We start from the raw sequence: 24,671 nt of genomic DNA, 5'->3' as shown, positions 1-24,671 counted from the left end.
AGAAGAAACGTACATGTTACGCGGGTGGCTGATATAATAAATAAAATAATAATATAGATTATAGAAGATAGAATATATAAAATATATAAATTAATAATAGGAAAGGATAAAATACATAAAATTAAGTAGAAGGATATGCTAAATTGGAGAGGTGCTTATATAAAAGAGTAAAAATTTAAATAGTAATTACAATGAGGATTTAATATCACAGCAAGTAAGGAGATCATTAACTAATGAAAAGTATGGTCTAAACAATATACCTATTTTGTATGGATATGCGGTTGAACTTATATGAATGCGTTTTAGTTTTGAAGGATTAACTATAGGTACTGATTATTATGCCATCCAATCAATACGATTGTGTACCTAAATAATGTAAATGAAACAGTAGGTACCTAACTTAACTTATTTTGTACTTGCCTTTATTCATGGGTTTTCTAACCATTTTCTACAGAATATCAAGTTGGATGTCTTGCAATGATTATTTCTTTTTCAATTAATAAATTAATCACATCCATTCTGGATGCATAGATTAAACAAGATTATGTTGCCAATTTTTTCCTTATTTGTTCGTAGATGGCGTTAATGCTTATACCTAAAGCTTTATTATTAAAATATATATATCCGATGTAGTAAATAAGATAAGTGGAATCCATAGAATATCAAGTTTATTCAATGCATGTACATTCTTGAATTTATTTCTATTTTCCTACATAATTGTATAATTCTGCAATATTATATTGAATTTATCCATTTTTGTATCGCATTATATAGAGATACGCGATAATTACCTACTTATTTATTTATTTACTAGCTTCCGCCCACGACTTTGTTCGTGCATCCCCGTTTTTCCCCGTTCCCGCAAGAATTTCGGGAAATCCTTTCTTAGGGGACGCCTACGTTATGACATCTACCTGCATGCCAAATTTCAGCCCGATACGTCCAGTGGTTTCGGCTGTCCGTTGATAGATCACTATATCAGTCACCTTTGAGTTTTATATACATATATAGATTTAACGCTTTATTGTGCAATAAACCAGGTACATAAAATAACAATTTACAATAAAAAAAAGCACAAAGGGCGGCCTTATCACTATGCAGTGATTTCTGCCAGGCAACCACGGGGAGAAGGCAAAGAAGTGAGATAATAAATTGAGAAACAGAAAAAAAAATAACTTATTAAGTGTAATAATGGAAAATCCTATGTTTATAATATAAGTACTAGCTTTCCGCCGGTAGCTCCGCCCGCGGTTTCAAAGAAAAACTCGCATAGTTCTCGTTCCCGTGGAATTTTCGGGATAAAACCTATACTATATTACTCGTGGATAATGTAGCTTTCGAATAGTGAAAGAATTATACGATGCTATGCGATGAAATGAGGCTCTACAATCCTTATAATATCTTATACAATATAAAATTCCCGTGTCACAATGTTCGTTACCATACTCCTCCAAAACGGCTGGACCGATTCTCATGAAATATTCTGTGCATATCGGGTAAGTCTGATAATTGGCCAACATCTATTTTTCATACCCCTAAGTGATCAGAGTAAGGCAGAACAACGTTTGTCGGAACAGCTAGTAATAATATATAAAAGACGAATACATCAGTGATACTAATATGTGAAATACATCTGCCCCATACCCCACATGGGGACATGTGCCCCATTTTTACAAATACAAGAAAATACGTTGTTTCCTATGAGTCATTACTAAACAATTTATTATGAAGTTAATCGGCTATTTATCACACAATCAAAACACATTTTTACGTTAATCAAAGCAATTTGTTATAGTTTTGCAATTGTATTAACGTAATCAGTTAATTGCTCTAATTAACTACATTATCATTCAATCAAAATTCATATTAATTTTTAAAACGTAACTATGGAAACAAGAAATTTGAACAGTCTATGTCAAGCATTATTTAGGGACCCCAAAGTGTTAAAAGTTAAAGATAAAATGAGCTCTATATATCAGTCATAGAGTATATTTTCCGCAAACTCTTGCTAGTGTCATCTTCAGGAAAAATCATACCGGAACAATGTTACAGATTTGGAACAGGCGTGCGTGCCAATAAACTACGTAGCATCAAGTGACGTCAGATGGCTGATAGGAGCTACGCTTACGACCCCGTCGGCACCGGACCGCCAGTCAACCAGCAATCGTACAGGATGGAGGCAGGCCAACTCTGGCGGCAATATGTCATCGCCGGCGTCGGTATGTCTCTGTGATTGTGTATTATCTGTGATTCGAATTTTTTTTTAATTGTCTGTGGTTTAAAGAATGTGGATGTGCTTCGTGCGTTTTGAAAATGGATGAGCAGTCGTGAGTTCTGAAAGTTTTTAAATTTCGAACGCGTGTCGAAACTCTACATTTGATTGGATAAATAAAATGTGGTAATTTTAGGCAAACATAATATTTTTATTTGTATAATATTTAACCACATTTGATTTATTGACTTTTGCATCTAGAACTAAAATAAGCATCAATTATATTTTATAATAAAACAAAGCATTAATTGTAATTCCTTTTGTCACGATTATAAACTCACGTTAAAAAATAAATCGTGATAGCGACGCGTGAAATTAAAATTCGTTCAGTCTAATTTTATGCGCTTCGTACTTAAATATTTCAATTTAACTAAATTAATTGAAATGTATTCTTTCTTAAACATAAACAAGCTAAAACTACTATACTGTTTTCCTATTCCAAAAAAATGTAACAGGACAGTAAAAAAATATAATCGTCAAGTTCATTTTGGCGGGAAAGCAACGCGGGAAATTTCATACTTTAGAAGAATAAAAACTAGCTAACGTGATATTCACACAACCAAAAGTGCAATAAGATATTAGAGTTTTATTATTATTTTCATAAATTAATCGTTATTAACCACATAATTTCAATTCCATGTAAGTAAGTAAATTTAAAATAACTTTTATACCTACGCATCAATAAGAATATTTGTGTTATAAATGTGAGGAAGCGTTTAATAAATAATTTCTATAAGTCGATGATTATATGGTGTTTATGTATAATTTGTATATAATGACCTGCTACTATTAAACTTGACATCAGCTGATATGTAAACGCGATAATAATGCTGTAAATTGTGGTTTTTACAATAATAAATTGACTTAATTCGGTCATTTGTTCTGCTTTATTGTTATATATTTTGTTCGTTATTAAAATTGCCGGTTTTTTTTTAAATACTTCTCTTTTAATTTGATATTTTTGGTTTTTTGGCATTCAAATGCTTAGAAATACTTCTCATTTGCGATTAGGTACCTATTCTATGACATTCAATATTGTTTTCTAGAGATATATCTGACTATCTGTTCTCCGCGGCTTCACCCGCATTGCTCCGCTCCTGTTGGTCTTAGCGTGATGATATAATATAGTCTATAGCCTTCCTCGATAAATGGGCTATCTAACACCGAAAGAATTTTTCAAATAGGACCCGAGATTAGCGCTTTCAAACAAACAAACTCTTCTGCTTTATAATATTAGTATAGATAATGAAATCGAAAATAAAATGACGAATCAATATTTTTCGTTTCAGTTGTCTATTATGTAATTTTGAAACTAATATGTAATAAATAAAATATCGTGATGATCCTTTATCAGACAGGCGAATATCATAGTGTCAAAGCATATCTATCGTTGATATACTTGAATGAAGATTTCAGAAGATTACCCCTTGGGTAGGTATCTATTTTTTTTTTTAATATTTTTCTGTAACATATTCACTTAAGTTTTGATAGATAACTTATAAAATATTTTGTTTCTTATTTTTTGGTACGACTATCTAGTTATTTTTAACTAGGTACCTATCTATTATATTGATCTCAAATAAGTTATAAGATTAATTAAAAAAAATACAACATAAATACAGTTCCAACCACTTAAAAATCTAATTTTAAAATGGACCTATTGTCCAAATTTTTATATCACTATTGTAATAGTCGCCTAACGGCTTTTATAGTCATAACTTTAAAAAGATTTTCTTCTGCCATCCTTCTAAAACCCTCGATAGAAAATAATAAAATGCACTCATTTTCCAGACGTTTAAATTGTAATTTACTTTGTAACAATAATTCACACTTTCCGCTTAACTTCTGTGTAGAAAAACCAGTAGGTACTTAGGCATTGTAAAATTATACTATTCTTGATTATGTAAAAAAACTTAGCGTTTGGGGCAAACTATCAACGTTTTTCCTTATTTCAAACACAACATGAAATAACAAAAATTTAGTAAACTTATAGGGTCTCACTATCGCACTATCCCACCTAAATAATATATTTTATGTTATAAGTAGACAAAGTTTTTAATTCGAAAACATCTACCATTGCGGTTGTGAAACTAAATTATGATCTCCTTGCAACATAGTAGGTACAAACTTTTACTTTATTAATAGTCCTAACAAAAACAATTGAAAAGTATGAATAATATTATTTTCATTTAAATTAATCGATTATGAAGTTAATTACCATTTTACATGAGATACTCTAACAAAAAAGTAATTTAAACGTTTTCAATAAAACAACCACAGAAATAATATGTCGAAACAATGAACAATTCTATAGTGACTTGCATTTAAATAATTATTTCCATAAAAACAATGTATTTATATATAACAAGGAACTAAGGAAGTAGCAAATTCACGTACAATTAAATCTATCAGATTGTACATCACTTGATAAAATGTCAGCAAGACAACTTGCTGATAAAATATCTGATAGACAATTTTAAAATTTTTCGGTACTTATATTTCATGAAATTGATAGATAAGCTAGCTATATGCAAAATTATAATAAATATTCCTTTTCATACATTATATTTGTACATAGAGCATAGGTATATTATTAAATATTTCGCTTTTTTGCCGCTTGGTTGCCTGGCAGAGATCACTGCTTAGTGATAAGGCCGCCAATTGTAATACGTCTTTCTCGTTCCATATATCTCCTTTTTAAATAAAATAAATAAATATATAACAAGATTCTAAAATATTAAAATCCAAAACTTGAGATAATTAGCCCAATTTTAATATCTTAAAACAGTAAACTTTTTAGTTATTAAAAATTATTCATGAAATGTACTTATTATAAATATTGTTATTTATTCCGCCTCATTAGCGAACAATAATAATTTTATGTTTACATATTCAAAAATTCGTGTTTATCAACAAGTTACGAGCCTAATCTTTTTCGTCCCGCAAAATAACAAAAATGTAAAAGATAAACATTGTTGGCTAGGGGTTATCTTAAAAGATTACAAGCTTAAAGAATATAATAGTTACGATATTATAAAGATTATAAATTAAAATAATATCTAAATTGTAGATTTATAAAATTTAGAAGGTGGTCATGATATTGGCTATTGGTAATCTGTTATGATTGATAATTAGAAAGATACAGATAAATCGAAAAACATATGTAAACAATAAAATAATATTTTCTATGCTGTTATATGAAGATCCATACCATCTATTTTTGTGCTTCTAAAAGTTCATTTAGAAAGTGTAACAAGGCCTACGTTTCGTAGCACTTTCGTAGACCATGTAGAGCCTATCATAATTCGATGTCAAAAAAATATTAAAACACCAATTTATATATTAAAAATATTATTGTTTCTGATAATATTTTTACGAAATAGTTTTTCTTACTACATATTTTTTGTGACATATTGTAGTAAGACGATTTAGAAAAATATTTTCCCTATTATATTATAAACTAAATAATTAGCTGATGGCAACCCTAAAACGAGAAAAATTTAATGACTGCTTAACGTAGCATTAGTTAGTCATAACATCAGTTATCAGAGAGTTCCAGTAATAATCCATCCGTTCGGGAGATTAGCCAAAACAAACTGATAGACAGAATTGTTTTATGTTATTATTATAATAGATAAATAATTTATACCGACTATGTACTGAAAATGTAATGAAAAAGTTATATTGACCTTACTAAGTTAGACGTAAATTGTATAGAAAATTAACTCAAACTAGCGGTCCGCCCCGGCTTCGCGTGTGGTACATTTTTACGTTTTCTCTCCATAAGAACCATCCTCGTACTTCAAGAAATGTAATAAAAAAAAAGAATTAACGAAATCGGTTCAGTTGTTCTCGAGTTATGCGCTTACCAACACATTTTGCGATTCATTTTTATATTATAGAAGATATTATATGGACAAAGTCAAACGCTTTAGCTAGCATTTAGATATTGGGGGTTATCAAAATGTAAAAAGTTACATTACATAACGTAATATTATCTACAGTACATAGGTATGCACAGTATGATAAATATTATCAATATTAACCTTCAATAAAATATACATTTATCACACATGATAATGATTATTATGAAAAATAATTTAATCGCACATTAATATGGTATTTATACTCGCAAACATGTTGATAAAACGTTTTATTTAATTGTAGAAAATGTTTATCGTATTGCGCAAATTAAATACCTAATAAAAAAACTATTATTGCACTTAATAGATTAGAGAGAGATTAGAGACTAGATGCCCGAGCCCGCGTTTTCAAAGAAAAACTCGCATAGTTCCCGTTCCCGTGGGATTTCCGGTATAAAACCTATTCTATGTGTTAATCCAAGTTACCCTCTATATGTGTGCTAAATTTCATTGTAATCGGTTCAGTAGTATTTGCGTGAAAGGGTAACAAACACACACACACATCCTCACAAACTTTCGCATTTAAGGACTAAGAAAATTAAGAGTCAAAACTCTCCTAATAATATAATTATTATTCCTAATAATTAGGAAAAATATAGGCTATATTGAAATAGACGAAGAAACATGCAGTAACATAGATGGGATAGAATCAGTAATCACAGATCCAGAAAATGAGCTTATCACATTCGAAATTATAAGCTCTAAAAATTAACTCATATTTTGACAACATATTATATTAATAAATCTTTTTTTTGTCGGTAAATGAACAAACATACACTACAGCCACAGTATAGGTAATCATCTATACTTATAAATATTATAAAGCTAAAGAGTTTGTTTGTTTGGACGCGCTAATCTCAGGAACTACTGGTCCGTACTGAAAAATTATTTCGGTGTTAGACCACTTATCGAGGTAGCCTATTGGCTATATATCATCACAGTAAGACCAACAGTAGCTGATCAATACGGGTAAAACCACGGAGCACAGCTAGTATAATACTTTGCTACACCATTTGTAAGTAATATCAATGTACTGTTTATCAAATAGGTAATGTACTTTGCTCATTTTATTACCTTACGTTACTATCATACCTCAATAACTAATACTAATTATCTACTATAATAATTAATTTATAATTGATAATGTACCTACTAGTTACGCGTACAGGTGCACTCAAGTAGCAATAATATTGCTTATAAAGAAATAAAAAAGTAACCATGAGAATACAATATATATTTATTTTTAATAATTTCCTTCAGTAGGTACCTACGTACTTATCACTATAATTAAAAGTAGAATAGACGATAACAATAATTATTTTTGTGAAGGTAAAAACAAAATAGAATTAATATATAAATACAATCGATTGACTTCTATAAAAAATGGAATTAAACAATATATGGTGACGATTTAGCTCTGATAATCAAAATTTCAGGAAAGATTCAAAGGAACATACTTTCCAGTTTCTTCATGGTCCTCGAGGGAATTTATTTTACAACCAATAACCATTAACATATTAAAAAGCAAAGGCAAGATTAACATTCAACCCAATCACTTATGTGATGCTGTGGCCCATCAGAAATAATAGGAATTTAGAAATTTAAAAGGTCGTAATATATTACGTGTTTAAAAACTTTAAAAAATGATTAACTTTTGTAAACTATAGGACACAATTTAACCTAATTTAACACAAGTATAGTCAAAGAAAGTCAACACATAATCTAATTATAATTTCGACTTAACTGCAACAATAGCAATACAATAAGATATGACTAAACCCACGCAAACACGATAATTTACACCCATACAAAGATGTTGTAAAATGCCATTTCCTATCTTATCAACTTATCAATATTATAGTTGTATTACATTTTAATAAAACAATAAATATTGGCACGGCTGGTTATAATAAGTAACTAAATTTGGATAGGATTATGTTATTTGAGTTATTTTTCTGAAGACCGGTTTCTTTAATCTTCTTATTGGAAAAAGTAATTCCCATTATGTAGATTAGTAGACAATTAAAGAAGTATACTTATTAAGTCTTCTTATAAATAAAAATGAATCGCAAAATGTGTTGGTAAGCGCATAACTCGAGAACGGCTGAACCAATTTCGATAATTCTTTTTTTATTATATTCCTTGAAGTACGAAGATGGATCTTATGTAGAGAAAACGTAAACATGTACCACGGGCGAAGCCGGGGCGGACCGCTAGTTATAAATAAATATATAACACATAAAAAGAGATATAGATAGATACAGGCCAAAACCATTGTATAGTGTATATGAGTAGCCCAAAAAGGACTGTACATTTTACCTATTTGAAAAATAGCTTAAGTGGCAAAATTTTATAGTTCCGATCAGCTGTTTGATCATCACGAAAAAATAAGACAGAGCTAGAAATCAAAGGATTTTAAATCCGATTTATTCATTATAATATTATTTAATTCGACGTTTCGAAACTTTACAGAGAGCGACCGGCGATAAGTTTTAATTTCTAAAAGAATAATAGGTACCCGAGTAAAATCAAACACGAGAAAATACTAATACAGGACTAATAGGATACATTACATAATTATGCATAACAAATAAATTAAGACCTAGACAATGTACCTAGATGTTGTAATCATTATCATTTACAAGTTGTAAAGGCACACTTTCTTGTAATCATACTGATAGCACTCTAAATTATCTATTGATAGATTCGATAAATGGAAATGTTTCTACTACTTCACGTGAATATTTTCCAGTAACTGGTAGTTTTTATTAGCTATATAAATAAAAATGAATCAAATCAATACAAAAAATCGTTTTAATGTCAAGATAGAGTTAAAAAATAAAAAAACCCTTTACTAAGATAAACTCTTAAAATTATTACATTCACCGATCCTTGATAAGTGTACAAAGTTTGATTTAATCTGTCTATTTAAAGTTGGTCAAAATCGAGACTGAAGTCGATCGCATACATACAGGTGAAGATAATATAAGCGTGTTATTATACACAACGAGCGGAACCGAGTTGCGCGATTAGTATTATAAACAAAACAGTTTTTGAGAATCCAAAACATGTGATACAATTGTCATAATAATGATAGCAATTGTTCTTCTCAGCCAAGTTATTAACACGTCAGCAACATTAATAAATAAACATAATACTGTCGTAAATGCATATTTTTACAATCTGCCAAAAATTTAAATGGGTGTGATCGTGATCAGTGATGTACCGTCACAACTAACGTAAAAGAGCACGTGTAATAAACAATTGTTATACATAGTTTATTTATAGTGATGTAAAAATAAAAACTATCACGCGACGCCCGAGATTGATCGGAATAATGATTTGGTGAAACGTTTTCAGTGGGTGTGGATTGTTGACTTGTTTGTATTTATTTAACGTAACTGAATGAAGGGAAAGGAATTGACTTCTTTAGTTTCATTTAGTTTGAAGTTTTAAACGTTTAGCGTTGGTTTAGCGTTTGAAGCGATACTATTGGTTATTTACAAACGTGGAAAAGCACCCCTGTGTGTTTGTATATAACATACAGACAGATTTAATTTAAACTTATTTGTAAACTAATTAAGGATCGGTGACAATACAATAATTGATTATTCGTTTGTTTGTGTCAATTATCACAAAAACAACTCGATTGGTTTGAAGAATTCTTTTACCATTTAAATGTAACGTAGAGCTTTTTTCTTTTCCGAGTAACATAGCTTTTTTTACGAGTCATCTTAGTCATTAAAAACTACTAGTTATAAGTAGGTATATACAGGGTGTCCCACTGTTAGTATACTAAGTTCAAAGGAGGTTATAGTTTTGCATGCGCTGAGTTCGTAAAAAATACTTATAAAATTCCAGACGCATTTTTTTTTAATAGATGAATTCTTAAAACTCTATGTGTACACGTGTACAAATAATAACAAGCAACCCGCCCAACTTTACTGATTTATATTAAGACTACCTAACTACTACGTTAATCAAGACACAAATTTTTACACTCAATGGGTAGTTAACTACCTATATCTGCCAACTAAAAGTTAAAACGCAGTCTATTTATTAATTAGTTACTAAGTATCAATCTCAAAACCTTATCTGTCTAAGATGAGTCGTATTTTTGTTCTCGGAGACAATATATCAATAATTATTATGCTGTCTTTATGATGCTATTGTTAATATTTCTGAAGCCATCTACGGGGGCCATTAATGAGAAGGTCTTTCCGGTTGAATATTCTCGTCAAATATCATATAATACCTATGAAATAGGTTCATAGAAAATATAATTGTACCTGTAATATAATTGTTTCGGTTGTAGAGATTTTATCTATACCTACTGATTCAGGGTACTTGAAATAAGCAAGTAAGAAAGGATATTACAGTAGGTTATTCCGATATTATATAATAAAGTATACATATAAGTAGTAAAGTATAAATTATTATATAAATGTAAAAGTTTGAATGTTTCTAACTCAATGACGCCAAAACAGGCAACAGCTGTGAGCTGATAGTATTTGTATTAAAATTAGTAGGTACAGATTTAATTACATTATAATGTGGATCAGCACTAGAAAACACACAAGTGAAGATACGGTTTCCAGCTAACTAATATACCTACATACATATAAAATTTATTTATAGGCTAGTGACAACTTTACTTCAGGTGCCACACCTAGGTACTCCTTTGCTTTATTCTGCCATAAAAACCAAATAGGTGTGTAATACAAAACTGCAAGATCTCAATACAAGATAACGCGTCAAAACGGGACGCAATGTCGATAAATTAGCCGGTCAATTGGGAAGTGGCGTATTATCCCGTCTTATGTTGCTCTTATTTTTAGATACCAATGCAAAGGGGCTTTTAATATACCTACATATATATAGAACTGCGTGCCACATTCGTTTGAACTAAAAATGATAGGAAGACATACCTAGATAGCGAAGAATTCTTGTTACAGTCAAGTAAACAAACTCCAGTTAAAAGCGACTATGAATCTTCCTATAGCTTTTAGGCAGTAGACACTATGTAAGTATACAGATATTACAAACATTCCTACTTCAAACGTTGGTTTTGTTTTAGTCTATTTTTCCACGATTTTCCCTTATTTATCAACTACTAATTTTCCGCCCGCGGCTTCGCCCGCGCAGTCAAAGAAAAACCCGCATAGTTCCCGTTCCCGTGGGATTTCCGGGATTGCGTCATTTTCCCAGGATAAAAAGTAGCCTATGTCCTTTCTCGGGTAACTAAATATCTCCATAGCAAATTTCATGAAAATTGGTTCAGTAGTTTAGGCGTGATTGAGTAACAGACAGACAGACAGAGTTACTTCCGCATTTATAATATTAATAATAGTATGGATGAAACCATAGTATTGTAGTTAACTGAAGCGCAGCAGGGCACTACTATTATTTTAAACAACTGTAGAACCCTGTTTGATTTATACCGGAATTATTGAAGGTTTATTTATTACTATATTTGTTTATTTTCAAAATACTATTTCGATCAGCGACTGGGATATAACAGGATCTATTTAATAAACATGTAAATACAATGATGTATGTATTTGCGTCACAAGGTACAAAATAAATGATAGGTAGTAGGTAACTAGTGACTAATAAAGTTACAATATTGTTGATATGTTATTATCAAAATTCAAAATAGAGCGTTCCATCCGCATAAACAATAAAAATACAATGAGTAACAGATGAAATAATAGTTACCAGCTAATTTACTACTTAGTAAAGGGAATTAGCGTTATTGTATTTCAGACCCATATGGAATAGGAAGATATTCAACTGTGACATGAGTTTATACCTAATAAACTCTCTTACTATACACTTTCCAAAAACTCTCGGTAGATGTCTTACAATTATTTTTGACGTGACAACGTCTTATAATTCGATAGAGCCGGCTGCACGCACGAAAACGCACAAACGCACGCACGCATGACTCATGCGGCGTTACCTCGCTTGAGGCGTTCCATGTGCAAGCGAGAGCGCGGAACGAGCGACAAAGAAGCACAATCGGACGTTGACACGTTCAACTATCGTCAGTGAACCGACTTTACAGACAACCAATTTTTTTGCAGAATTTAGGACATTCAGGTTTATGTAGCATTCCTTATGATAGTTATTACTAGGGAAAGAATACAGAATTTCCAACAAGGGAAATTCCATAAAAACTCCTAGCTCTCCAAGTGTTTGTTTTCATTAAGAATTACCATAAGCCAAGCCAAACAACATTAGAGCCAAGCCCGCATTTTCAATCACTTGTAACGTGTTTGAGCTTTGCTGTTCAATAGAACTAAGGTATAATAAATTGTCTATGGAATTATACCTATGTAGAAACAAAATATACAGTTACTATCAGTCAGAAAATTTGCGTAAATATGAAGAAGTGCTTAAGGATAATTATATAATTCTAATATTGGTAAACAACGTGCGATATAGAGTCAAAACTCAAAAATATGAAAGAGTGTTTTATGGATTTATAAACATAGGTATTTTCTTAGACACTTCATAGATGGAATACAAATCTACGATTATATCAAACCTAGGCTATATCAAATGAAGAACACAATTTTCAGCTACTTACTCGTAGTTTTTTCAAAATCCTACTTATTCAGCGCATTTTTCATAAAAAATATAAAATTATTGTCCATTTTATAACAATTAATTAAATAGTTCACAAAACATACGAATTATACATGAATGCTGCATTTAATAAAATCAGTGTGACGATCATCTCTTGTTCAATTGTCTGTAAAACTGCTTCCTACTTCGAACAATCGTAATAATACAAATGTTTACATTAACGTATTAAAACTATTCAACGCAAATAGGTCTTTATTCCCTTTAGATAAGAGCTATAATAGTGTATAACAATATGCTAATATTGGAGCAACATATATGTTAGTTGTATAAATAATCACAACGTTTTCCATAACGAGAATCCTTATCTAGGAAATTGCGTTTCATTATAATATTTTATTCTATAAATAAATTGGGAATCTATTTTCGATTTTTAGGGTTCTATTGTTGGTTGTTTCTTGTGGTATACATGAATAATTGTTTTCGAACATTTAAAAGTTTTAAAAGTAAAGTGTAGTGTCCCGTTATATACTCTATAGTATAAGGCAAATGGATTTCTAATTAATTTTCCTTATATTTGCTTCACGTATAAGCAGAAATCAGCCTTTCTTACAAGACTAAACTTAGAACACCTTGATTCTTCACCCACGTCTAAACCATCGTACCAAGGAATAACTTTAAGGTCTTTAGTGAAAATAATTAAATAAAACACTCTAGCTTCACCAAGCTGACCTACACAACTGCGTCTGCTATCCATATGAATATTTTTACAACATTTTTCATAGCTATTCCTTGTCTTTTAGTCGTGATGCTATAAGTATAGCCTCCTCGATAAATGTCCACTAAAAAATTCAATTGCAATCAGTTTTTCCTGAGATGAGCACGTTCCACTAAACGGACAAACTTTTCAGCTAAATATTGAGTAATCGTGTTACTTAACAACGATATTATCTTCCAGCGAACCTACTGGTCGCGTCGTTAGGTTACAACATGGGGTGGACGGCTCCCATAAACGTCAAACTAAATAACACAGAAGAAACGCCTTTGGACAAACTGCCGACATCTGATGAGCTTGCGTGGATGGGATCTCTGGTGTCTGTTGGTGCTATACTTGGTATGTAGAGGCTTTTTAATTACATTTTAATAAAGTGTAGTTTATGGATTGCTATTACAGAAAACTCATTGTGTGAATTATGCTATGTTTAGAAGGCGTTTTATCGTAATTATTTGTTTTTCTTATAGTTTACTGATTCCATTTACAGAATGACTCCTTCTATTTTTAGTTCTTCAGTAAATTACCAAACCGGTGTGTTCCTAATCTTTTCTTTCATTAATCAGTTAGATCAATAATTTTCAGACTTACTGTGCGAAAATTGTTTCTTACAATCACAGGTTACAATGTTGATATGTTGCGTGACTCTACACGTGACTCTGAAATTATTTTCTTCAGCTTTTCTTTCTTTTAACTCCACGTATTTTACAAAACGATATTACAGTCTTCATAATTAATAAACAGATGTTCAATATCTAAAATGTCCTTTTCCCAGGTCCATTCGTCGGTGGTCTAGCCGCGTCAAAAATCGGCAGGAAATGGGCATTAATGGCGTCCACTATTCCTCTATACATTGGCTGGGTGTTAGTTGCCGTGGCTCAGACCATGGCCTACCTGTTCGCTGCCAGAGTGTTCTGGGGCATTGCTGTGGGCATGGTGTTTACTATATCGCCTATGTACTGTGCTGAAATAGCCACGGTGAGTTACTAGTTAAAGTTAGGCTTTTAACTTGCCAAATATAATGTAATATGGAATTTGTAAGGGAAGGCACTGCCTTCTGAGATACAGATACCTAGTTCAGAAGGCAGAGCAATATTGTAATGTTATATTTGAAGTTGCTAATAATTTTTTTGGAGCCTATTTTGGGAGAAAGTTCTTTATTTTTTATTAATTTAAGGTGACATTTGAACATAGGACATACGTCTACCATTTGCGATAGGTATTGACCGTGATTTAAGTGGTGGAGAAACTTATTCTTGCTTTAAAATAATCCAGTAAAAGTGGACTCTGGCAAAGAATTCCTTAGAAGTTCGGACGAGAAATGAAGTATTGCGTATAATAAAGATATATTTGATAAGAAATAGTACCTACCTAAAGATACATCTATCTCCCTTTACTCAAGAGATAGTATTTTGCTTCGCCATTCTTCAGTGTGCGTTTTATTTCTATCTATATTCAAAAAGTGGATATCCACGTACTTCTTTATTGAAGTGAAACTTCTTTATCGGGGTTGGAAAAAAATTTAGTGTAACATTTTTTCGTTACGCGTAACATTTTTCCGTTACGCGCCATCTTTTTCTTATCCCTACCACGCGTGATTCGACGTATAAATTCTGTAAAGTTGAATATAGTAAATTATTTTTTGAAAAATAAGGTCATAAAGAAGTTTCACTTCTTACGTGTGTACACTAGTACACGCACACATTTTTCTTATTTTAGTAATCCCATTTCTTTGATATATCATCAGCAAGTATATTTCTAATTAATTATGACGTATTTATTCTAAAATGCTAAATAACTTCGTCAAATGATGCAATCTACCTGACCTATGTTGACTACAATGTGAGGTTAGGAATATAGGTTATGTGCTCGAATTGAAATGAAGGAATATTCGACTGGGATCTACTGTTTTTATAGACCAATAATTTAGGAATAAGTAGGCTTGTCTATTCCGTATTTTTTTTGCATTTCCTTTTAATACGCAGACGCTTTACCTACATATGAATTTAGGATAGCCGATAGTTAAAATTCTGAAAGATCTCTCACCGGCACGTATCGTGATGAAATTTATCTTAGGATTTCGTTTTTATCGTAATATCAAACAAAAATATTGTTTATGTATAATTGCAATAAATGGATGAAACAGTCTAAAATCGTATCAGATGCAAATATATATTTTTTTTAATTTTTAGCATCCTAAGTCTATCACCAACATACAATATATTGGTTCAAGCTTCATACAAATTATCACTACAAAAATTATTTTCATAATTTGTATAAAACGAATAACGATCAATTCCATACAATAACATACTTTAAAGTTTAAGCAATGTTTAAACATCATGAAAATAATAAAATAATGTGCTTTAATCCATTTTTATTTCGAGGGTGTGTGCATGATAAGCTTATCATTACTGTGCCAAGGATCGCCCTTCACCATACTCCTCTCGTTGATAACTTACGTGGAGATTGCATGTAATTAATGCACTTTGATAACCTGATAATAATATATTAAAAAACACCCGTCATAATAGTCGGGACATTCATAAAATTTAAGTACAAAGTTCAGTTCTAGTAAACGAATAACATTGTAGTTATTCTACCTATTCTTTAAAAAAGTTGAGGAAAAAAAATTAAGTATATAGAGATAATCACCATATAATATGTATAGATATGTATATGTATACATATAATATATACGTAGCGTAGGACGCCCTGCTACAAGGTGGAGTGACGACATCCGCAGGGTTGCTGGGCCAAACTGGCGACAACAAGCGAGTGACCGGGCGCAGTGGCGTGCCATGACTGAGGCCTATGTCCAGCAGTGGACGAACATGGGCTGTTAATGATGATGATGAATATGTATAGGGAAATATTGCAGAAATTAGTGTAATAACACATAAATACAAATATTTTTCTTTATGTTTGTTTGATAAGAATCGCCAAGAGTAGAAGTTGAAGTAAGGAATTTATTACCCAATAGCATCAATCATACTACAATTTTTATGCATAATAGCAAATGAGTCAGTTGAATTAGAGAATAGTAATGAATGAATCCAAGCAAGATACACCTGTATTCAAATCCTTACTAATATCATTTTTAACTTGTAAGTAAAATTAAATCTTTCTGTCTGCCCGTAAGTAACTCTTTCTGTCTCTTCTTCACGTCTAAATAACTGAACGGATTTGGACGAAATTTGGTATATTTATAAATAGGATCTGAGAAAGGAAGAGATACATTTTATAGCGGAAATCCTACGGGAACGGAAACTATACAGGTTTTCCTTCAACTACGCGGGCGAAGCCGCGGATGGAGCGCTTGTTTATAATGACCGAAAATAATATAGTTTTCTGCTGATGTAAGAATTCAAATTGCTTCAGTATCTTTTTACAAACAAGCAATCCAAAATGTCCTCTTTATATTATACTAAGTATCCTATGTCCCGGGGTAAAAAGTAGCCTATGTCCTTTCTCGGGTATCAAAATATCTCCATACCAAATTTCATGCAAATTGGTTCAGTAGTTTAGGCGTGTTTGAGTAACAGATAGACAGAGTTACTTTCACATTTATAATATTAGTATGGATTTCTCTCATTTAACAGGATGACAGTCGAGGTGCTCTAGGCTCTTTCCTGCAAGCGTTCATCACACTTGGTTTCCTATTAATCTACGGCATCGGGCCTTACATCTCGTATTCTGCTATCGCGTATGTCGGTACGGCCGCTGTTGCTGTCTTCTGTGTACTCTTCTTCTTCATGCCGGAGAGTCCTACGTACTATTTATTGAAAGGTATGTGCTTCTACTTCTTTAATAATGTAGTTATCGAAAAATATATTTAGTTTTTCCTAAACTTTAGGATGTTAAGTATCTATATTATAAAAAAAAATATTGTTAATTGCTTTAAAAATATACCTATAAGTTCTTTCAATGTTAACTATGATCCTTATGTTATAAACGATTTTTTTTTCTTTTCTGTTACTTGTGGTAGCCAAAACGCAAATAGAAAAAAACTCCGACTATTCGCTCAGCTATTATTTCAAGTTCGAGAAATTAAAATTTCCTCAATTTGAAGCTTTCTGTAAGAAATAACAAATATCCCTATTAGGCGATTAACACACGGCACCGCGCACCGCGGCGGTTGGCAGTGAATCCCTACGAGGAACGGACTGTTCGACCGCGCGGTCGAGCGGTGTATGTGTGTTTGGTATCAACGGATTTAATAGAAGCCAATGCAACTTGAGAACCGCTTCACCGCCAACCGCGGCGGCACGCGGCACCGTGTGTTAATCGCCTTACAAGTTTGTAGTTTAGATGTTAGAAAATTTCCTTAATTGAATGTAAAAGTAGTAATTAGAAGTAAGAAGTTCCTAGTTACTCTATTAGAAGTTAAAAGTAAATAGTTAGTTAAAATAAAAGTCAAAAGTTAGGAGCTGTGGTTAGGAGTATCTGCTGTAGAAGTTACAAGTCTATATCTTTCCCTAGATGATAGAGATTCAGCAGCAGACTGCTTAGCCACCATTCGTGGTAAATCCCGCGCCGGTGTTGAAGCAGAACTCAGTAAATTGGAGTCTGAAGTTAAAGCCTCTTTGGAGAAAACTGCTACGGTAAGAATTTAGATTTTGTAGGATGTAGGAATATGCTATAGGAATGACTTTGATTCTTTAGTTTTGTAGGAAGTAGGAATATGCTAGGAATGACTTTATGAGTTAAAATAAGTAACTTTCTTTTAGAGATAACGATAAATCCTTTTTTTTAGCTCTTTTCTGTAGATTTCTATCCGAAGTGAATATTTTCAATGTTTTCTCGAATCAAAAGGAAGTCGTGTTATGACAATAACATCACGTCATAGAGTAAGGCGACGATTTTGGTATCTAATCTTGCCAAAGAAGTTTCACTTCTAACACGTGTGCTCGACACACACTTTTTTTAAATTGTAAATTCAATTATTGGTAGGTAACTGTGTTAAAATACTTCAGTAAGACATTACTAATTATGTGCTATCATAAAAACTTTTGCCCTCCTAACTTCTAAATAAAAAAATGTTTTTCCACTAGGTAATGGATGTGTTCAGAGGCAGTAATTTCAAAGCCTTCTACATATCCTGCGCGTTAGTATTCTTCCAACAGTTCTGTGGTATTAACGCCGTGCTGTTCTACATGACCACCATTTTCGAAGCCTCTGGAACATCTCTAGAACCAGCCATTGCTACTATTATTGTTGGTGCTGTTCAGGTACGTTCATTTTTTATCTGTATAATAAGAATTAATGGATCCTTGTCTATAAATAAAAAGTGAAGTCCCGTGTCCCCTAGTGGGGTAAGGGGCAGATGCATTATACATCTGTTTCACTGATCGATTTTCTTTAGGGACAAGTAGGTGATCAGCCTTCTGTATCCTGCCAGACATTTCTTTTTCTTTGTCTCCACCGGGAATCGAACCCCGGACCCCTCGGTTCTACGCTGTTTTATTTAGGTTTGCTGATGATGCATTATACAATATACATACATCTGTTTCACTGATCGATTTTCTTCAGAGACAAGTAGGTGATCAGCCTTCTGTGTCCTGCCAGACCGAGACATTTTTTTTTCAATGCACAAACACTTTATAATATGATAAAGATAAAATAGAACATGAAATATTCTTATAATATGTTGGTTTCCAGGTTGTAGCTTCCTTCATCACACCTCTGGTGGTGGACCGACTCGGAAGGAGGATCCTATTGCTCATTTCTTGTACAGGAACAGCTATTGGCCTGGTAAGTTAATTGGGATTCTTGGTTTTAATCATCTTCGTATCGTCTTTCGTAATATAATTTTGACCTTAAAAACATCAATTTTATGCAATAGGTGATTATCAAAAATATTTGGGCCGAACTCTTTAGCACTTGTGCACTTTTATAAAAGAAGGCGAAAAGAACTTAGAATAAAAAAAGACGTGTGTCACTCGGGGACTGGGGCGGTTGCGCTATTGCATGCTATGCCTTCAAGCCACACCTCCGCCCGTCGGAGTGAGGAACGTGAGGTTTTTTCGTTATGGAATTTCTCGATTCGGTCCCCGCGATAGAAGCTATGCAATAGCTTGATAAAAATAAACAAGTCTTGGAAAAGTTCGACAACGTGTAATATCGGTCAGTAACCTTCTGATAAGAAGTCTGTATTCCTACAGAATATGTATAAAAAGTCCCCTTAATTCATGGTTTGTTATAATAATACACTCACCGGCACGGAATCTTGGCCACTTACAAATTTGCCGATAAAAAAAGTTTGAAGTGTTTTTCACGATTTTTTTGTATGCAGATATGTTAACATATTATTTGTTTAATTTTATGGTAAGAAATCATTAAGTTTGAGATTAATTTTTTACCACTTTTTAAGAGTTACTCGAAATTTGTGATTTGTGCGGTTAAGCCGAAGTTACGAATTGTTCGTTTTAAACTTTTTTGGATATCGTTTATGCCGTTTTAAGATATTGTTATTGTTGTACTATAGTCAATGATCATAACAAACAATAAAAAATGCCATTAACATCTGAACAACCTACTCAGGCCATCACAATGTTAGACCAATGACTGCCGCAACGTAAAGTACCTAATGTACAGTACGTACCACGTTCAGCGATGCTCTATGCATGGAAAAGATACCAGGAGACTGGCAGCTACATGTACTAACCAGGAAATGAAGGCGTGAGGTGCACACCAGCTCGAGAATACCCGTTTATTGTTCAAGAGATACTCAGAAATGGCTTTCTGACAGTTTTTGAGATACGCCACCGGCTCTAAAACACCAGGACAATAAATGTGAGTGAGCAATCGGTGAGAAGACTAATGAAGGAAGTTAATTTGAAGGTTTGCAGACCAGCACGCCGTCCAGAACTCCTCAGACATCACAGAGAAGCACGTCTTCGTTTTGCACGAAAACATGAAAACTGGACCCACAGCCAGTGCGCTCGTGGGGTGTTCACAGATGACTGCTAAGGCACTTTACGAGCTTTTGATAGCCAAGAGTCAGTATAGAGGAGACGAGAAGAGAGGTTTTCACCCATCACCACACTCAAACTGCGATTTTTCATGGAGGGTCTATAATGGTATGGGGAGGTATAAGTTCCGATGCTCGCACGGAGTTATTTATCGTAGATAATGGCATAAATTTGATCAGGTACATCGAGGAAATTCTCCAGGAACATGTTCAGCCCTATTACAGGTTTATCAGTGAAGAAAATTTGCTACTAATACACTATAACGCACGTCCACGTGTCGTACGATGCGTATAAGAGTACCTTCAAGAGGTTATTATTGAAAATTTGGAGTGGCCAGCTCGTAGCCCGGATCTTAATCCAATAGAACACATCTGGGACATGCTTAAAAGAAACATAAAGTTCGATTCCAACCCAGCACTAATGTTAGATGAGCTTAGAAATACAACTGGGGCCGTTTGGTACACTATAGCTCAAGTGGACATCAAAAATGTCTTCTAGAGTATGCCAGACTGGATGCAAACAGTGTTTAAGGCAAGAGAAGGAAACACCCTTTATTAAAAGGTTCAATTTTTTTATATGGAAACGTTCTTTCTAATTTTTTAGCATTTTTTAAGAAATCGTTTAAATTTCACAGGAAAAGCGTAAATTCTTGTTTAATTCATATCTACGCGGTAGTACTTCTTATAAACTTCCAATTATTACTAAAAGTTAGTAAAAACATTAAAGTAACTAGTTTTGATTAAATTTTTATTGTATTTTGTAGTAGAAAAGAAATAGTGTTATTTTATGAAAAAATTTGCAGTGGCCAAAATTCCGTGCCGGTTAGAAAATAATTGTACAGCACTTTGTCACCATTTTTTTCATTAATCACAATGCTCGTTCAAACTCAAACATTTATTTATTCAATTAGACTTCTTTTAGAAGCAATTTCGAATCGTCATTACATATTTTAAACAATTACCTTTAAATATTTTATATGGATTAACTAGCTTACCGTCCGCGGCTTCGCCCGCTTTGTCTAAAACCTAATAAATTAGTCCGCCTGTATATAATAAATTAAATAATAATCTTATAAATAAAATTCATATAAAACCCTCCTCTTGAATCACTCTATCTATTAAAAAAAACCGTATCACAATCAATGACCTATTATACTAGTAGACGCGGCATACGCCAACATCATTGCACTAAAAAACAGCGTAATTAATACATACCTACTTACTAACGCATTATCACCAATACAGTTGTTCTCTCTTTCACTCTCACGTACGATACATAATACATGTCTCACTCATGTACTTCGTAATAACAACTGCCGATTAAAATACAAAAAGAACGTCCAGCCACGACGCTGAATGGTGCGTGACTAAATGAAACTCGGGCACTTAGCTGAGTTTTTTCTTGCCAAAATAGAGAGCGGGTAACGTATCTAGCTTTTTTATATATCATAGATCACAATCCGTTGCGTAGTTTTAAAGATTTAAGCATACAAAGGGACATAGGGACAGAGAAAGCGACTTTGTTTTATACTATGTACCTAGTGATGAAGACGAATAAATAAATGAAATAATCACAACAATATTTCTACAGGGTCTCCTCGGCATGTTCTTCCTACTAGCTGAACAACAGAGTCCCGTAGTTGATTCCATCAGTTTTCTGCCAATTCTGTCCCTAGTGTTATTCATAGTGACATATTGTTGGGGACTTGGACCATTACCCTGGGCGGTCATGAGCGAACTGTTCCCTATTGAAGTTAAGGCTGCTGCTTCTCCGATAGCTACGGCTTTCTGTTGGATCATGGCCTTCCTTGTAACTAGGTGAGTTTAAGAAACAACGGGAAAAAGGAAGAAAAATGTTGTTTGCCAGGTTTAGGTTATAAGGAGTCTGCTTGTTCTATTGGATTATAACCTTCATGGTTAATAAGTGAGTTGTGTTTTACAGGTGCAAATTGTGATTAGCATTAAACCAGCTGGTCATTTATATTGTCGTTTCTGAATAGCTATAAATTATAATTTACTTTTTATCATCTTATATGTAATATTACAATAAACAAATAAATTTAGATTATCAATTAGTGTAAATACTGGAATATTTTCTGTAATATTTAAATTGTTTTTGATCCAACATACTCACCATAAATTTAAAATCAACATTGTACATTGATACCTAAAGCTCCGACTCTTGGCCTAAAATATCGAATTTAGCCAACAACAACTAACATGTTTTACTCCAACAGGTATTTCCCCACAATATCCGACAGTCTGGGAATGTACGTGGGCTTCTGGATCTTCGGCGTGTGCTGTGTACTCGCTTTCTTCTTTACACTCTTTGTGGTTCCCGAAACTAAGGGCAAGAGCTTCCAGGAGATACAGGAGATGCTTGCTGGCGGGTGAGTGCTTATTTACGGTTATGGTTACGGTTATGATTATGGTAACTGTTATGATTACGGTTATAGTTACTGTTATGTAGATAAACTACCTAACCGTGTGACTAGTTTAACAATAGACCATAACAGTAACCATAACCATGACTTAACACCAAAATAACTTTATAGTTATGGTTACTGTTACTGATTAGTTTACGGTTATGGGTAATTAGGATGAAATTCAATTTTGCATATAATATATTTCAGTATCAGGTTCAATATGAAAATGAAAAATCCCTTAGTAACGATGATTATTATCTTTTATTTATATTGATACAAATGACAAAACGACCAATTGACGTAAATAAGTCTCGTACCTATCTGATAGATTGTGTCAATTTTCAAATGCAATCCAAAAAACTCTGCTGTGGTCTTGATAATACTCGTTTCACGTATTTATAGATATGTGTTTTATTTCTATTTTCATGTTATTTATTTGTTAATATTCACAAATATTAAAACGAAAACAAAATTAACATTTTTTATTTTTATTTTCAGAAAACCAAAACCGGAGAAGGCGTAAATAAATCAAATTGTATCCTAACTAGTTGTTTTTTGTAAATTTATGTTTATTTGAGATTTGCGAAGGATGTGTGGGACCAAGTGTTATTTTTATCTAATGCGTGCGCAATAGTTATACGGCTAAGCCGAATTATAGATAAAGCCGGTTATAAGTGACTAAAAATGGCTATAGTTGACTATAAGTAAGTCTTAAAATGGCTACAGCTGACTATAGTTAATACTTACATACTTATAATGGCTATAGCTGACTATAATTCTTAATTACATACTTATAATGACTATAACTGACTATAAATGTTCCTTATAATAGCCATACATGGCTATATGTGATCTATCATTTTTTAAACGGCTATTAGACTTAAACAGTTGTAGTTGTTTTAAAATTACTTATAGCTGGCTTTATCATGCTACAAATAGTTAAATGATAGTAAATCTTCCTATAAGCTACAAGCTTTAAAATTATTATTTTGATATGTTATCTACTTTTAGCAAATATTTAATCATCACAAACATATCAGCCTTTAAAGCTGTAGTTATATTTTATACGTATTTTATAAGACCATAAATATTATATTTTATGTTATTGGAATCACTTTTGACGAATTTTTATACTCAGTGACGTTTTGAAACGAATTTAGAAATATTTATGAAATATGTTTTTAGACGAATTTATTATATACCAAAGTACAAATTTAAGGTATATAAGTGACTGTTTAGAAATATAAATGAAGACTTACTTAGGCATTAAACTTTTTTGGTATTTTCTATACGAAATATTTTTGGATCACCAAAAGAAATAATATTCTTCGTATATTTCTAAACCAGTTTCGAATGAATGAATTTATTACCATGTTATACTTTTGTACATAAATTTATTTTAGACTGTAAATTGTGATAATCTTTGTTTAAATAAAAATTTGAAACCTTTATAGTATTTTTATTGCCTATCCTATCCTATCTTTTTTACCTATACCTATTTTTTATTTATTATCGATAATGTAATTAAAAAAAATAAAATAAATGCTTGCTACAACTCAAGTCAACTTTTTTGTTGTTTACTTACGGTGTATTTACATCAAACGGGCAAATTATTTTACAGGCATAGAACATTCTTTCGTTGTTCTTAGTACGTTTGTAAAGATTCTATGCAATGTTCTAATACTGAACAACACTGAATACGAGATTACGTTTACGC

At 32.4% G+C, this 24,671-nt stretch overlaps 1 protein-coding gene across 2 annotated transcripts in view; it reads left to right on the top strand.

The window, feature by feature from the left end:
• Positions 1-24,403, top strand: part of LOC123702693 (facilitated trehalose transporter Tret1) — a 34,146-nt gene extending 9,743 nt beyond the window's left edge. For both annotated transcript variants that reach the window (XM_045650470.1, XM_045650472.1), the window contains exons 2-11: positions 2,053-2,219; positions 13,742-13,897; positions 14,331-14,533; positions 17,158-17,344; positions 18,038-18,159; positions 18,610-18,786; positions 19,217-19,309; positions 22,120-22,346; positions 22,766-22,918; positions 23,453-24,403. In XM_045650470.1, coding sequence (XP_045506426.1) covers positions 2,105-2,219; positions 13,742-13,897; positions 14,331-14,533; positions 17,158-17,344; positions 18,038-18,159; positions 18,610-18,786; positions 19,217-19,309; positions 22,120-22,346; positions 22,766-22,918; positions 23,453-23,477 — 1,458 coding nt within the window. In that variant the 5' untranslated portion in view covers positions 2,053-2,104 and the 3' untranslated portion in view covers positions 23,478-24,403. The remainder of the gene's footprint in view (positions 1-2,052; positions 2,220-13,741; positions 13,898-14,330; positions 14,534-17,157; positions 17,345-18,037; positions 18,160-18,609; positions 18,787-19,216; positions 19,310-22,119; positions 22,347-22,765; positions 22,919-23,452) is intronic.
• The last annotated feature ends 268 nt before the right edge of the window (positions 24,404-24,671 follow it).

The sequence above is a fragment of the Colias croceus genome, chromosome 24 (genome assembly GCF_905220415.1).
Source record: "Colias croceus chromosome 24, ilColCroc2.1".
Classification (NCBI taxonomy): domain Eukaryota; kingdom Metazoa; phylum Arthropoda; class Insecta; order Lepidoptera; family Pieridae; genus Colias; species Colias croceus.
This window is presented reverse-complemented; position numbering and strand designations above follow the sequence as displayed.